This window comes from Xenopus tropicalis, chromosome 6, assembly GCF_000004195.4.
Source record: "Xenopus tropicalis strain Nigerian chromosome 6, UCB_Xtro_10.0, whole genome shotgun sequence".
Classification (NCBI taxonomy): Eukaryota; Metazoa; Chordata; class Amphibia; order Anura; family Pipidae; genus Xenopus; species Xenopus tropicalis.
The window spans coordinates 5,067,063-5,081,141 of record NC_030682.2 but is presented as its reverse complement, the minus strand read 5'-3'; the positions used below and the strand labels follow the sequence as shown (position 1 = coordinate 5,081,141).

General features: G+C 50.0%; 1 protein-coding gene across 1 annotated transcript in view; it reads left to right on the top strand.

Annotated features, from left to right (window-relative positions):
- Nucleotides 1-10,326: 10,326 nt before the first annotated feature.
- Nucleotides 10,327-14,079, top strand: part of LOC105945411 (zinc finger protein 615-like) — a 31,314-nt gene continuing 27,561 nt past the window's right edge. The window contains exon 1 of the mRNA XM_031903960.1: nucleotides 10,327-11,710. Within this exon, the coding sequence (XP_031759820.1) occupies nucleotides 10,473-11,710 (1,238 nt within the window). The 5' untranslated portion in view covers nucleotides 10,327-10,472. The remainder of the gene's footprint in view (nucleotides 11,711-14,079) is intronic.

Here is a 14,079-nt window from a genome sequence, read left to right as displayed (position 1 = left end):
GGGCAGAGGCTCCTCAGTGTCCGGCTCTTCATTCTCCCATTTCCCCTCTAACCTCCTTGGTTCCATCTCTGGAGAACCTGACAGCAAGGAACAGAAACCCACCATATAAAGCTGCCTGTGGGGCTGCGCTTGGGCCCCCCCTCTGATATTAGTGCAATAAATACATGTTGTACAGGTAGGGGTTTATCCAATCAGGGAAACCAATGGGCCAGTTTGTGGGTGCAGTCACAAGGTGCCATTTCCCACCCAGATAAATATCTACTGACAGGACGAATGTGACTCCATGTTGGGAATGGGCGGGGCCTGTGCGCATGAAATAAACCCAATAGGGCAGTTCTGCCCCCAATAAGGGGTAATTATATCTTAGTTGGGATCAAGTACAGGTACTGTTTTATTATTACAGAGAAAAGGGAATCATTTAACCATTAAATAAACCCAATAGGGCTGTTCTGCCCCAATAAGGGGTAATTATATCTTAGTTGGGATCAAGTACAGGTACTGTTTTATTATTGCAGAGAAAAGGGAATCATTTAACCATTAAATAAACCCAATAGGGCTGTTCTGACCCAATAAGGGGTAATTATATCTTAGTTGGTTCCTATCGTAAAGTGCCGCCGGCCCCCTGCACAGCCTGGGAAAGGAGGCAGCAGGAAGTGGAACAGATGGGCGGGGCTAGTGGGGTTTGGGGGAATTTCTCAATAAATCAGTCAGAAACACAACTTTAAGCACAATCCTTCTATATCTAGAGGAGTATAATTCACTGGTACATTCATCATTTTTATATGATATGTCTATGCAGATTGTCCCTTTAGTTAGATGTGTGCCCATACTGTGCCATAGGGAAATGACTTGGAATTACAGTAACTGACGGCCGGAGAGGCCCCATGTTACACTTGTACTGGGCCCCAGCAGAGACAGTCCCAATGAGCCACCAAGTCACGTTTAGGGGGTATACTGGTAACCAGACTGGGGTAACTCTCCAGCAAATGAGAAATTCCTGCAACTTGCAGGACACTGACTGAGAGCAACCAAGAGAGCTTGCAATTCACTGCTTTGTACATGATAACTTTAACCAAGACCAAAAGCCAGAATATTAGAGAATTATGTGGGGGACACAGTATGAGACTTTCTTCTCCTTTATCTGAGGGCCTGCACTGTTCTGCACTGCATTGTGGGTATCTTCGGCACTACTGAGTATGGTGCTGAGCATGGGACCGGGCATGTATGCACTGAGCTCACTATGGGCTGCAAGTAAGGGAGCGTCTGACTTGTGCTGCAAGAGAACCACTCACAGAGCAAAGAGAAAGGGGAGCGAGTGGGAGAAGCTCAGACACAGAGGCCCCTTCTCTCTCTGCCAGCATTGGGCTCCGACTCCAGCCCGTATTTTCCTTCTGCTTCCTGCCCAGGCACCAATCTCAGGGAGAAGCTGGCCCTACAGCTCCTAGCATCCTCAATAGTATTATTATTATTATTATTATTATTATTATTGTTATTATTATCCCCCACTAAATAAGTATTTTAACCCCAATTAAATTCACAGCTAGCTCTTGTGCAGAAGTCATATCACTGAACTCTGACTTGTGTATTTGCTACTGTAACAACTCCCTGTGCCTCAGGCTGTCACTTACCCTCCCTGTGCCTCAGGCTGTCACTTATCCTCCCTGTGCCTCAGGCTGTCACTTACCCTCCCTGTGCCTCAGGCTGTCACTTATCCTCCCTGTGCCTCAGGCTGTCACTTACCCTCCCTGTGCCTCAGGCTGTCACTTACCCTCCCTGTGCCTCAGGCTGTCACTTATCCTCCCTGTGCCTCAGGCTGTCACTTACCCTCCCTGTGCCTCAGGCTGTCACTTACCCTCCCTGTGCCTCAGGCTGTCACTTACCCTCCCTGTGCCTCAGGCTGTCACTTACCCTCCCTGTGCCTCAGGCTGTCACTTACCTTCCCTGTGCCTCAGGCTGTCACTTACCCTCCCTGTGCCTCAGGCTGTCACTTACCCTCCCTGTGCCTCAGGCTGTCACTTACCCTCCCTGTGCCTCAGGCTGTCACTTACCCTCCCTGTGCCTCAGGCTGTCACTTACCCTCCCTGTGCCTCAGGCTGTCACTTACCCTCCCTGTGCCTCAGGCTGTCACTTACCTTCCCTGTGCCTCAGGCTGACACTTACCCTCCCTATGCCTCAGGCACTTGAACATCCGGGATCCACAATCCTCTATATCTCCTGGTACAGAGTGTCTTGCAGGTATTTGCTCTGCATTCTAATTAGTTTATTATTCACTCCCTCATACATCTCTTATACTGTCAGTACTGTACTATTTCCGCCCTCTCGTGGCATTAATCCCCAGTCCCACAGCCGCCCCTCTCTATCAGCCCCTGCAGCGGGATTAACCCCCAGTCCCACAGCCGCCCCTCTCTATCAGCCCCTGCAGCGGGATTAACCCCCAGTCCCACAGCCCCCCTCTCTATCAGCCCCTGCAGCAGGATTAACCCCCAGTCCCACAGCCGCCCCTCTCTATCAGCCCCTGCAGCGGGATTAACCCCCAGTCCCACAGCCGCCCCTCTCTATCGGCCCCTGCAGCGGGATTAACCCCCAGTCCCACAGCCGCCCCTCTCTATCAGCCCCTGCAGCGGGATTAACCCCCAGTCCCACAGCCGCCCCTCTCTATCAGCCCCTGCAGCGGGATTAACCCCCAGTCCCACAGCCGCCCCTCTCTATCAGCCCCTGCAGCGGGATTAACCCCCAGTCCCACAGCCGCCCCTCTCTATCGGCCCCTGCAGCGGGATTAACCCCCAGTCCCACAGCCGCCCCTCTCTATCAGCCCCTGCAGCGGGATTAACCCCCAGTCCCACAGCCGCCCCTCTCTATCAGCCCCTGCAGCGGAATTAACCCCCAGTCCCACAGCCGCCCCTCTCTATCAGCCCCTGCAGCGGAATTAACCCCCAGTCCCACAGCCGCCCCTCTCTATCAGCCCCTGCAGCGGGATTAACCCCCAGTCCCACAGCCGCCCCTCTCTATCAGCCCCTGCAGCGGGATTAACCCCCAGTCCCACAGCCGCCCCTCTCTATCAGCCCCTGCAGCGGGATTAACCCTCAGTCCCACAGACAGTGCAGGGAGGAGGAGGAGGAGGAGGAGGAGGAGGGAAAAGCACTTACCCAGTAGCCCAGGCTGGAGATGTGAGTGCAGGGGAGGGACAATGCCAGGGACACAGGGGAGGGAGTTACAGGGGCAGCAGGACACAATTCCCAGCCTGTTCCTCACTGAGGCCCCTCCCCATATCTCTCTATGAGGGCTGTGTATGGTCGGGGGAGGCACTGACATCTCTTCTCTCCACCCCTTTGGGCGAGACCTGAGGTTCCGTACAGTGATGTTTCTGAGATTGGATAGAGCCCACACACTGATGACCAATCAAATGGACTCTGAGAATCCCCTAAAGCTGTCACTGAGACAGAGAGCTGTCACCATTTAACTGGTGGGCAAGAATGACTCTATTAGAGATTACTGTTAGACACTGCCAGCTTCCTATAATGTATGAGTATAGATACAGTTATACACAGAGTACCAGGGGCTCAGTGCTCCCCCTACCCAGGCCCAGCCCCCCATATGGGTGCATGCAGGAACAGGTGCCCTGGGACACTGGGCTCACGGGGGGGGGGGGGGGGGGGGGGGGGGGGCGAGGAGCACTGCTGGGTTGTTGATGGTGCAGAAAACAGGAGAGGGAGGTAGCCCACAGTGGGGGTAAAAAGGGCTCGGGACTAGGGGTAGGCAAAAGAAGAGATATGTGCCTATAGGCTTCAGTTCCCTATCAGGTCAGCCTAGCTGCTGATTGGTTCCTATCCTACAGTGCCGCCCATACCGCCCAACAGTCCCGGTTTTGGCAGCGCGTCCCGCTGTCCCGGATAGTTCCAAGAATGTCCCGCATTTCCGTAATGCGGGACATTCATGGAACTATCCCGACAGCGGGACGCGCTGGCTGCAGTCAGGCGTTCCCCCAGTGGCTCCTCTCTATATGCGGCTCCTTGTTCGGCGGAGCCAGGCCCTTTTATAAGGTTGCGCCCGTGCGTATTGACGTCACACGCACACCCTTATAAAAGGGCCTGGCTCCACAGAACAAGGAGCCGCATATAGAGAGGGGACGCTGAAGAAGAAGCTGCAGCATCGGCAGCATGTATGGAGGCACTGTGTGGGGGGCACCTGTGTATGGGGGGGCTAATGTGTATGGGGGACACTGTGGGGGGGGCTACTCTGTATGGGGGGCTACTCTGTATGGGGGGCACCTGTGTATGGGGGGGCTAATGTGTATGGGGGACACTGTGGGGGGGCTACTCTGTATGGAAGGGCTACTGTGTATGGGGGGGCTAATGTGTATGGGGGACACTTTGGGGGGGGCTACTGTGTATGGGGGACACTGTGGGGGGGGCTACTGTGTATGGGGGGACACCTGTGTATGGGGGGGCAAAACTGGTAGATAGTTAGAACTCACTTATAACTCACTGCCTTCTCTCTATATCTGTATTTATATGTAGGAGTTGCTATATTGGTTCCCTTAGGTAGTACAGTATGAGGGTATAGCACATTTGCGTCTGATCCCGCCATTTCAACTATATAAAAGGAGTATTTTTTGGGGGGAGTGGCAATTGGGGCGTGGTCACACAAAGTGGGCGTGCCAAATCTTTTTGTCCCTCTTTTCATTTTTCAAATGTTGGGAGGTATGGTGCCGCCGGCTCCCCTGCACAGCCTGGGGGAACGAGGCAGCAGGAAGTGGAACGGATGGGCGGGGCTAGTGGGGTTTTGGAGGAATTTCTCAATAAATCAGTCTGAGACTTTTTTAAGCACAATCCTTCTATATCTAGAGGAGAATAATTCACTGGCACATTCTTAATTTTTATGTGATATTTCTCCTTTAACTGGTACTGATGGAATTGTCGGTTGTAGTGGTAGATGCTCCCCATCAACCAGCTCTGGGCAATGAAACCTATATGGGGCATATTTATTATAGTGTGTAAGTCAACATCCCTGGTGAGGTTGCCCATAGCAACCAATCAGCAATTTGAATTGAACAACAATATCATGTACATTTAAGGCAATATCTGAAGTAACACGTGGCCAAATTATGAATCCAAAACTATTTTATACATTACAGCCACGGGGGCTTAATAGAGAGTGCAATCTGTATGCATTTATTTAAAAGAAAAAAAAAAAGAAAAAATTTCCTCAAAATTGTTCTTTTTCCCAGAAGTGATGACTTTGGTGACACAGAGACAAACACACGTGTTACTTCAGATATTAAATGTACATAATATTGTTGAATATGTTTTCATATTTTGACTGATGACCAGTGAACATGGATACTTTATAATGTGAGCTGTGTAATGTTTCTTTTTGACTCAGGTTTAATGACCTTATAATGTGAATGGTATAATGTTTCTTTTTTGACTAATAACTAAAGGGGGAACCCTTGTTCATGGGTAAATTGTGCAATGTTTCTTTTTAATGTTGGGGGAGTGGCTTATGGGCTCGCCCCTATTTATACCTTGTGTGCTTAAAGGAGACATATCCTATAAAAATTAAGAATGTACCAGGGAATTATACTCCTCTAGATATAGAAGGATTGTGCTTAAAGTTGTGTTTCTGACTGATTTATTGAGAAATTCCCCCAAACCCCACTAGCCCCGCCCATCTGTTCCACTTCCTGCTGGCTGAATTCTCTGGATGAGCTGGGGAGCCGGCGACCCTCCGTACCCTGCACTGTAGGATAGGAACCAATCAGCAGCTAGGCTGACCTGATAGGGAACTGAAGCCTGTCTGTGCTTGTGTGACTGCAGGGCTGTGATTGGCTCTCCTCCTCCTACTGTGCTTCTGGCAGGGACCGTTAGGACACGCCCACCCCTCATGTGAAACCCAGACAGGGACCTGAGAGGATCTATAGGGAGCTCCAATAAAGGGGCCATTGTTACAGATAGGGTTAATGTTTAGCCCAAAGGGAAACCAGCACCAGATATTATTCATAATTGCCTACAGGGTTAGGGGTTTTCCCATTTATCCAATATGTCTCCTTTAACCAGTGTTGCAAAGGTCAGTCTCCCCCAGCGAGTCAGGTCTGTCAGGCTGCTGCCTTGTGTTACATTGTTTCATATGCCAGAGCCCCCAAGGACAAACACTGCTTCTAATAGCAATTATATATACAAATAAGTAAAAAACCATTACATATTTGTAATATTGCAAAGTTGCTTAGAATTATGTTTTCCTTTATAAGGCAAAAAAAAAATATTTTGGGTTGACTTGTCCTTTAAGCTGCAAGTCTCAGTTCCCCCAAGAGACCTGTTTAGCTAATTAGTTACAATTGTATCTCAGTGCTGGGGGGGGGGGGGGGGGTGAGTTTTCTGGGCTCTGTCAAAAGCTAACTAATTAAGTTGGAGAAACTTTGTATCTTTTTTGGCGCTCAGTGCAGGAGATCAAAGGGGAATGAGGGGCTTTTCAGTAAGGAATCCGGGAACCAATCAGCAGCTAGGCTGACCTGATAGGGAACTGAAGCCTGTCTGTGCTTGTGTGACTGCAGGGCTGTGATTGGCTCTCCCCCTCCTACTGTGCTTCTGGCAGGGACCGTTAGGACACGCCCACCCCTCATGTGAAACCCAGACAGGGACCTGAGAGGATCTATAGGGAGCTCCAATAAAGGGGCCATTGTTACAGATAGGGTTAATGTTTAGCCCAAAGGGAAACCAGCACCGTATATCATTTGAGAAAAAATTAAAAATTAGAACCCAATTTGGAATTTAAGTCATACAGCTGTAATGCAAGCTAAATCCTGATTTCTGCCTGTAGCTGATGATCATTGAACTGCAGCTTAATTTTTAAAAACGGTCATAGCTGCCCACCAATAAGATGGTGGCACCTCCACACGCACCCCCATTTTCAGTGACAGTTGTGTGAGATGCAGGCTTACATCATTGGAGGAACTGCCCCCTAGGGGAGGGGTGAAAGACCCCAGCACATCCCACCACATACACAGCTCAGATAGAGCTAAAATATGAGGAGGGGAGTTACCAAGGAACAGGCTGGGAGTTGTGTCCTGCTGCCCATGTAACTCCCTCCCCTGTGTCCCTGGCATTGTCCCTCCCCTGCACTCACATCTCCAGCCTGGGCTACTGGGTAAGTGCTTTTCCCTCCTCCTCCTCCTCCTCCTCCTCCCTGCACTGTCTGTGGGACTGGGGGTTAATCCCGCTGCAGGGGCTGATAGAGAGGGGCGGCTGTGGGACTGGGGGTTAATCCCGCTGCAGGGGCTGATAGAGAGGGGCGGCTGTGGGACTGGGGGTTAATCCCGCTGCAGGGGCTGATAGAGAGGGGCGGCTGTGGGACTGGGGGTTAATCCCGCTGCAGGGGCTGATAGAGAGGGGCGGCTGTGGGACTGGGGGTTAATCCCGCTGCAGGGGCTGATAGAGAGGGGCGGCTGTGGGACTGGGGGTTAATCCCGCTGCAGGGGCCGATGATAGAGAGGGGCGGCTGTGGGACTGGGGGTTAATCCCGCTGCAGGGGCTGATAGAGAGGGGCGGCTGTGGGACTGGGGGTTAATCCCGCTGCAGGGGCTGATAGAGAGGGGCGGCTGTGGGACTGGGGGTTAATCCCGCTGCAGGGGCTGATAGAGAGGGGCGGCTGTGGGACTGGGGGTTAATCCCGCTGCAGGGGCTGATAGAGAGGGGCAGTTTACTGATTGGATAAACCCCTCCCTGTACAACATGTATTTATTGCACTAATATCAGAGGGGGGGCCCAAGCGCAGCCCCACAGGCAGCTTTATATGGTGGGTTTCTGTTCCTTGCTGTCAGGTTCTCCAGAGATGGAACCAAGGAGGTTAGAGGGGAAATGGGAGAATGAAGAGCCGGACACTGAGGAGCCTCTGCCCACAATAAAGAGGGAAATGGATCCCGTTCCTGGGGCCGGTGAGTAACGTTTCCCTATTAATAAGGCACCATGTTATACAGGGCACAGGCTTCTCTAGGGGAGATTCAGGGTTAATAGGAAAGCTCTGGGTTTGTCAGACAGACAGGAAGGGGTAGAATCCGGTACCTGCAGGAGGTTCTGCCCTACACATCCCAGGAACCCACAGACCCATAAAAGGTACAAACCCCCAGCTATTCCCAGCAGGGTGGGTAGGTGCCAGTTGGAGGTTGTTGCTGTGGGGGCAAAGCGGGGGCGGTATTTGTGGGCGGGGCTTGGGCTAGGGCAGAGGGTGATGGTGGAGGGGCAGTATTTGTGGGTGGGGCTTGGGCTGGGGCAGAGGGGGATGATGGGACAGTATTAGTGGGTGGGGCTTGGGCTGGGTACAGCTGTGCCTGAGGCTCATTAGGTGCCGGGAGAATGAGCAGCTTCTGTTTCTATAGAAATATTTGCCCATAACCCCTATAAAGCCTGTATGAAGTATTTCTGATCTAACACAAATGGGAAGTGTAGAAGATGTCGCTATGGAGGAGGGTATGTAGCCAAGGACTGGATTTTAACCCCCAGGTGCAACAAATAATTACCCAGACAGACTGGGCGGTACCTGCTTGCAGACTGTTGGTGTTGGGTCAGTTAGAGACCAAGTGACATTCTGTAATACAGGGGTGCAAATCACTGAAACATATGCTGTGGTTGGGATTATTTATAGTTCACACATGAATGCATTTGGGGAAACTGGCCCAAAATGAGCAAAATGAAGTATCTTTTAATATCACCCTTATTACACAGCCCATAATAAAGAATCTATGGTGCTTCTAAAAATTACACCTTTATTGGAGCTTCCCATAGATGCATTTGGGGCTGTTTTCTGCTGAGTGAAGCTTCCCCAGAAACCCAGTAGGATGTGGCTAACCAATCACAGCTCTACCCTTATGCAGGGAAAGGTAACTGGCAGTTCCCTGTCAGGTAGGGGAAGTCAAATGGCTATAAAGAATGGGGAAATTCTTATTAAAGCAGCACAAAAAAACTATCAAAGGTACAAACGTCCTTGTTTCTAAGGTGTATAATGCAATGGGCGATACCTCTTGTTTCTGTCTATACCCTATATGTCCCCCTGGGGCATTCCTGCTGCCACTGATGTGTATGCCCTTGTTTGTTATTCCAATATCAGATTCCCAAGAGGAGGCACTGGAAATATTACAGGTAAAGATAAAGGAAGAATGTGACTCTGGTGACGGAATGGAAAGTGAGACTCTCGCTGATGGGGTTAAGGAGCCAGGAGTTTGGGGTAAGTAGCCAGGAGTTGGGGGTAAGTAGCCAGGAGTTGGGGGTAAGTAGCCAGGAGTTGGGGTACGTAGCCAGGAGTTGGGGGTAAGTAGCCAGGAGTTGGGGGTAAGTAGCCAGGAGTTATGTTTGTGACACCGGCATTGATATTGGGGTTAGTGGGGCTACACTGGAACTGTTCACCTAAATCACAGAGAATAACAAATAAAACTGGCCATACACTTGGCTGTTGTGTATTAATGGGCTTCTTTACAAAGCCAAAATGATGAATAAATAAGCTGGTGACATGAGTAGATCTTCACAGTGAGGCACTTACTTTGCTGGGTGAGCCCTAGAGGAAGAACAAAGAATGGCCACTAAGGGGATCTTCACTGAGACAACAGGAAGTGGAACAGATGGGCGGAACTAGTCGGGTTTTGGGGGGAAATTTTCAGTAAATCAGGCCGAAACACTACTTTAAAAAGGACATTCCCTCTATATTTAGAGGAGTAGAGAGCACTGGCACATTCTTGTGTTTCACACATTGTCCAGGGTCGGACTGGGGGCTGCCACCCTAGGGGCCCCTGCCCAGTGGCGTAACTATATATACAGCAGACCCCACGGCCACGGGAAGGCCAGGGCAGCATATCTTAAATTTACTGGTGCTGTCGAGGCTGGAAGGGGTGCGGGGGAGGATGGACAGAAGATGTTTCTGCAGGTGGGCTCGGTGCAACCAAGTTACGCCACTACCCCTGCCGTGGCCCCCACACCCCAACAGGGGCCCCCTGCTGCCCGCCCATCCCCCATTCCCAGTCACGCCGGGCCCACCTGCCGAGTGGGGACTAAGGTACAGCAGGACCTGTGGTCCTGGGGCCCCTGCTGCCCAGTCCCTCCTATGGCTGTGGGGTTTGGGGAGGGAGCGGCCCGGGGGAGCGCATAGGGCAGGGGTCCCCAACCACCGGTCCGGGGACCAGTGCCGGGCCGTGGGCTGTGCTGAACCAGGCCACCTCTGCTCCCAATTACTTGTGATCCCAACTCCCTGATGCGTTTTACAGCCATGACAATAGCTATGCAAAGCCCAGGAAGATTTCTACTGATTACGACAAGGACCAAAGTACTTTATTAAGCTGTATGTAATAATAATATTAATAGTAAAGTGCATAATATAAAATGTAACTAGCACTAGTTGCACTGCACCCCCCATCCCCAGTCTTGCTTGAAACCGGTCTGTGGTGCAAACAAGGTTGGGAACCACTGGCCTGGTCTGATCTGGTCTGGGCAATGTCTCCTTTAATAGCTTTTTTCTTTACTTCTCATTGCTTGAACAATGGAGGAAGATCACAGTTAGGTGGGCAGAGAGCACAAGTGCCTGGCTGCAATAACCTCTCCAATCCATTACATACAAACAGAGATTCCCTACAGGGCTGCGCGGCACCATCCAAAGCATCGGGATTTATCTGCAGTGAAGGTGAGAAAAGCTTCTCTGTTAAGAGTGATCTCCTTAGTCACGTCTGCATCTGTACAAGGAAGAACCATTCTAGCCGGCAGCAGACAGAGGATTCAGCTATGAGACCGCTGATTTATACAGAGGATGAGACAATAACGAGTAGTGAGTACCGGCAGCCCCACACCAAGGAGAAGCCATTTCCTAGAAAGAATAAGCTCTTCAATTACCAAAAGGAGAAACCATTCACCTGCACCGAATGCGGGAAAAGCTTCTCACAGAAGAGGGTGCTGTTAAATCACCACAGGATTCACACCGGAGAGAAACCCTTTGCATGCACAGTATGTGGGAGGAGCTTCTCCCATAAGAATAGTCTCATGATACACGAGATGATTCACAAAGGGGAGAAACCTTTCCTATGTACCGAATGTGGCAAAACCTTTCCTCACAAGAGCTACCTGCAGAGCCACCGAAAGATCCACACGGGAGAAAAACCTTTTACATGTACAGAATGTGGGAAACGCTTCTCTCATAAGACCAGTTTATTAATACACCAGACTATTCACAAAGGGGAGAAACCATTCTCATGCACAGAATGTGGTCTGTGCTTTTCTCATAAAAACAACCTCCACAGCCACCAGAAAACTCACACCGGGGAGAAACCGTTCACCTGCAACGAATGCGGAAAGAGCTTCTGTCACAAGAACAATCTCCTGAGGCATGAGATGATTCACAGGGGGGAGAAACCCTTCACCTGTAAAGAGTGTGGGAAGCGCTTCTCTCGCAAGCTCAACCTGGTGACACACGAGGTGATCCACACGGGGGAGAAACCATTTGCTTGCACAGAATGCGGGAGAAGTTTCTCTCACAAGAACAACCTGCGGAGACATTATATGACTCACAAAGGAAAGAAGCCATTCACCTGTACTGAGTGTAGAAAAAACTTTTCTCATAAAAACAGCCTTCAGAGACATCAGCTGACTCACAGAGGGGAGAAACCCTTCTCATGTATGGAATGCGGGAAAGACTTCTCTGCAAAGCACAGCCTTCACAAACACCAGAAAATGCATATGTAGGGACCCATAGGGTTAAATGGCTCCTTTGGCTTTAAATCCCTACAGGTTCAGTTCCCTTAGTTGCTGGGCAGAAGGGAATGTATCTAAGTGAGTTCATTAACATGTGTGCTATTGGTTAGAAGGTATAGTGACCACATCCTGCCTGACTTTGGTATAGTGTTGGGAGAGGAGTGGCACCTTCCTGTTGTTTGCTTCCACCTTAGGGACAAGGTGTGTGTGTGCTGAGAGCCCAGGGCATGGGCCCAGGCCCAGTGAAGTCGGGGAACAGGGTCCCGTGAATGAGGCATTAGATAGAGGCAGGTGTAGCTCCCTTTATAGTACCCTCTAGGAGTGTAAGGCAGTTAGGGTTGAGCTAGAATGAGCAGCACTGAGCTCCTGCATAGGATTTGCAGTTTTTCTGGAGATAGTTCTCCCAGGCCACATTGCCTGTAGTGTAGGGATCCAAGTGAATAGGGAATCAGGATAGAGAATTCCCTGAGGGATCTGCTACAGGGTGTGTCACAGAGGTGAAGGGAGATTCCTGCCAGTCTGCCCGCAGGAGAGTGTCAGTCTGAATATACACTCGGTATGTGTTGCATATACCAATGGCCTCTGAAGCTGTATTGTGAGTAAACCCTGTGGATGTTCAATAAACACTTATCATTTTGTTATTTGCAAGAACCTCTGGCGCCCTCTGGTTTCAGTTTTCTGCATAGCAGCAAGAGAGGTGTAGTTGCACAACACCCTCACCTTCCTCTTCCACTTAGCGAAGGCCCATTCTGGGTAAGAGAGTACAGTGTAACCCATGTTCTACTGGTACTAGTCCGGGAAAGCAGCTATTGAGCTGAAATAGGTGTTACACATATAACTTAGGGGCTGGGTTTATATAATAACATTCCTTTTCCATAGTGAAACCATATGCACGTCCAAGCTTGGGCCTTCTGCTTGGCTTGGCAGATTGTACCATTGGGTCAGAGCTAGGGATGCACCGAATCCACTATTTTGGGATTTGGCCAAATACCGAATCAAAACAAGAACCGTTTCACTAATTTTTCTGTAGTTTCGCAAATTTTCAGGTGAAGTGGAACGGGACAGATTCGCTCATCCCTACTGATAATCAGTACAAGAGAAGGGGGGGTTCACAAAAGTGCTGATTTTGAGTCAAAATAAAAATGGAGTCAGATTTCCCAACTGATTCACAAACCTCTATCTCAACTTGTGAATTTGTCTTTTAAAGGGGAAGGAAAGGTACAAACTCAGTTTTATCAGAAAGGTCTATGTAAATACAGCCGTAAGCTAGAGCTGGGCGGTATGACCAAAAATTTATATCACGGTATTTTTCAAAATTATATCGGTATCACGGTATTTGACGGTATATAAATAAAAAATAAATAATAAATATTGGTGGCCCCCCCCACCAACCGGTATACCGCCCAGCACTACCGTAAGCACTCACAAAAGAAACAGGATTTCTTCTCTCCTTTTGTGTCACATGTTCTTCTGTGTCAGACTTCCTCTCTCAGAAAAATCCTTCATTCCCGGGGCCAGAACCTGCTCAGCTCTCTCCCCTCTCCTGCTCCCCCTCCCATAAGAATGCTAAAAACTCACCACCCCCCCCAATAGGAATGTGAGATCTGAGTTATAGGCTAGAGCAGCAGCAGGAAGCTATTTAAAATGGCAGCTTCTCTCTTAAGCAAACCGAGAAAGCTTCTAGGGCCTTTACTCAGGCAGGTAATGCAAGATTTTTTTTGTATATGTCATTTTACTGACAAATTTTATGATTTAATTAATCAGTCTGTGCCACCAAACCCAGTCCCACAGCTAAATGAGCCATAGGATAAGGATTTTACCTGCGGGATTTTGCATTTCAGTTGCCAGTTGTCATGTGAGGGTAGGACTGGCCACATAACATAATTCTAAGCAACTTTGCAATATATATTCATTACATATTTTTGCCTGTCCCTTTCTATTCCCTGCCCTGGGGGCTCTGGCTGAAACACTGTAACACAAGGCAGCAGCCTGACAGACCTGACTCGCTGGGGGAGACTGACCCCTGAAACAGTGTAACACAAGGCAGCAGCCTGACAGACCTGACTCACTGGGGGAGACTGACCCCTGAAACAGTGTAACACAAGGCAGCAGCCTGACAGACCTGACTCGCTGGGGGAGACTGACCCCTGAAACAGTGTAACACAAGGCAGCAGCCTGACAGACCTGACTCACTGGGGGAGACTGACCCCTGAAACACTGTAACACAAGGCAGCAGCCTGACAGACCTGACTCGCTGGGGGAGACTGACCCCTGAAACAGTGTAACACAAGGCAGCAGCCTGACAGACCTGACTCGCTGGGGGAGACTGACCCCTGAAACAGTGTAACACAAGGCAGCA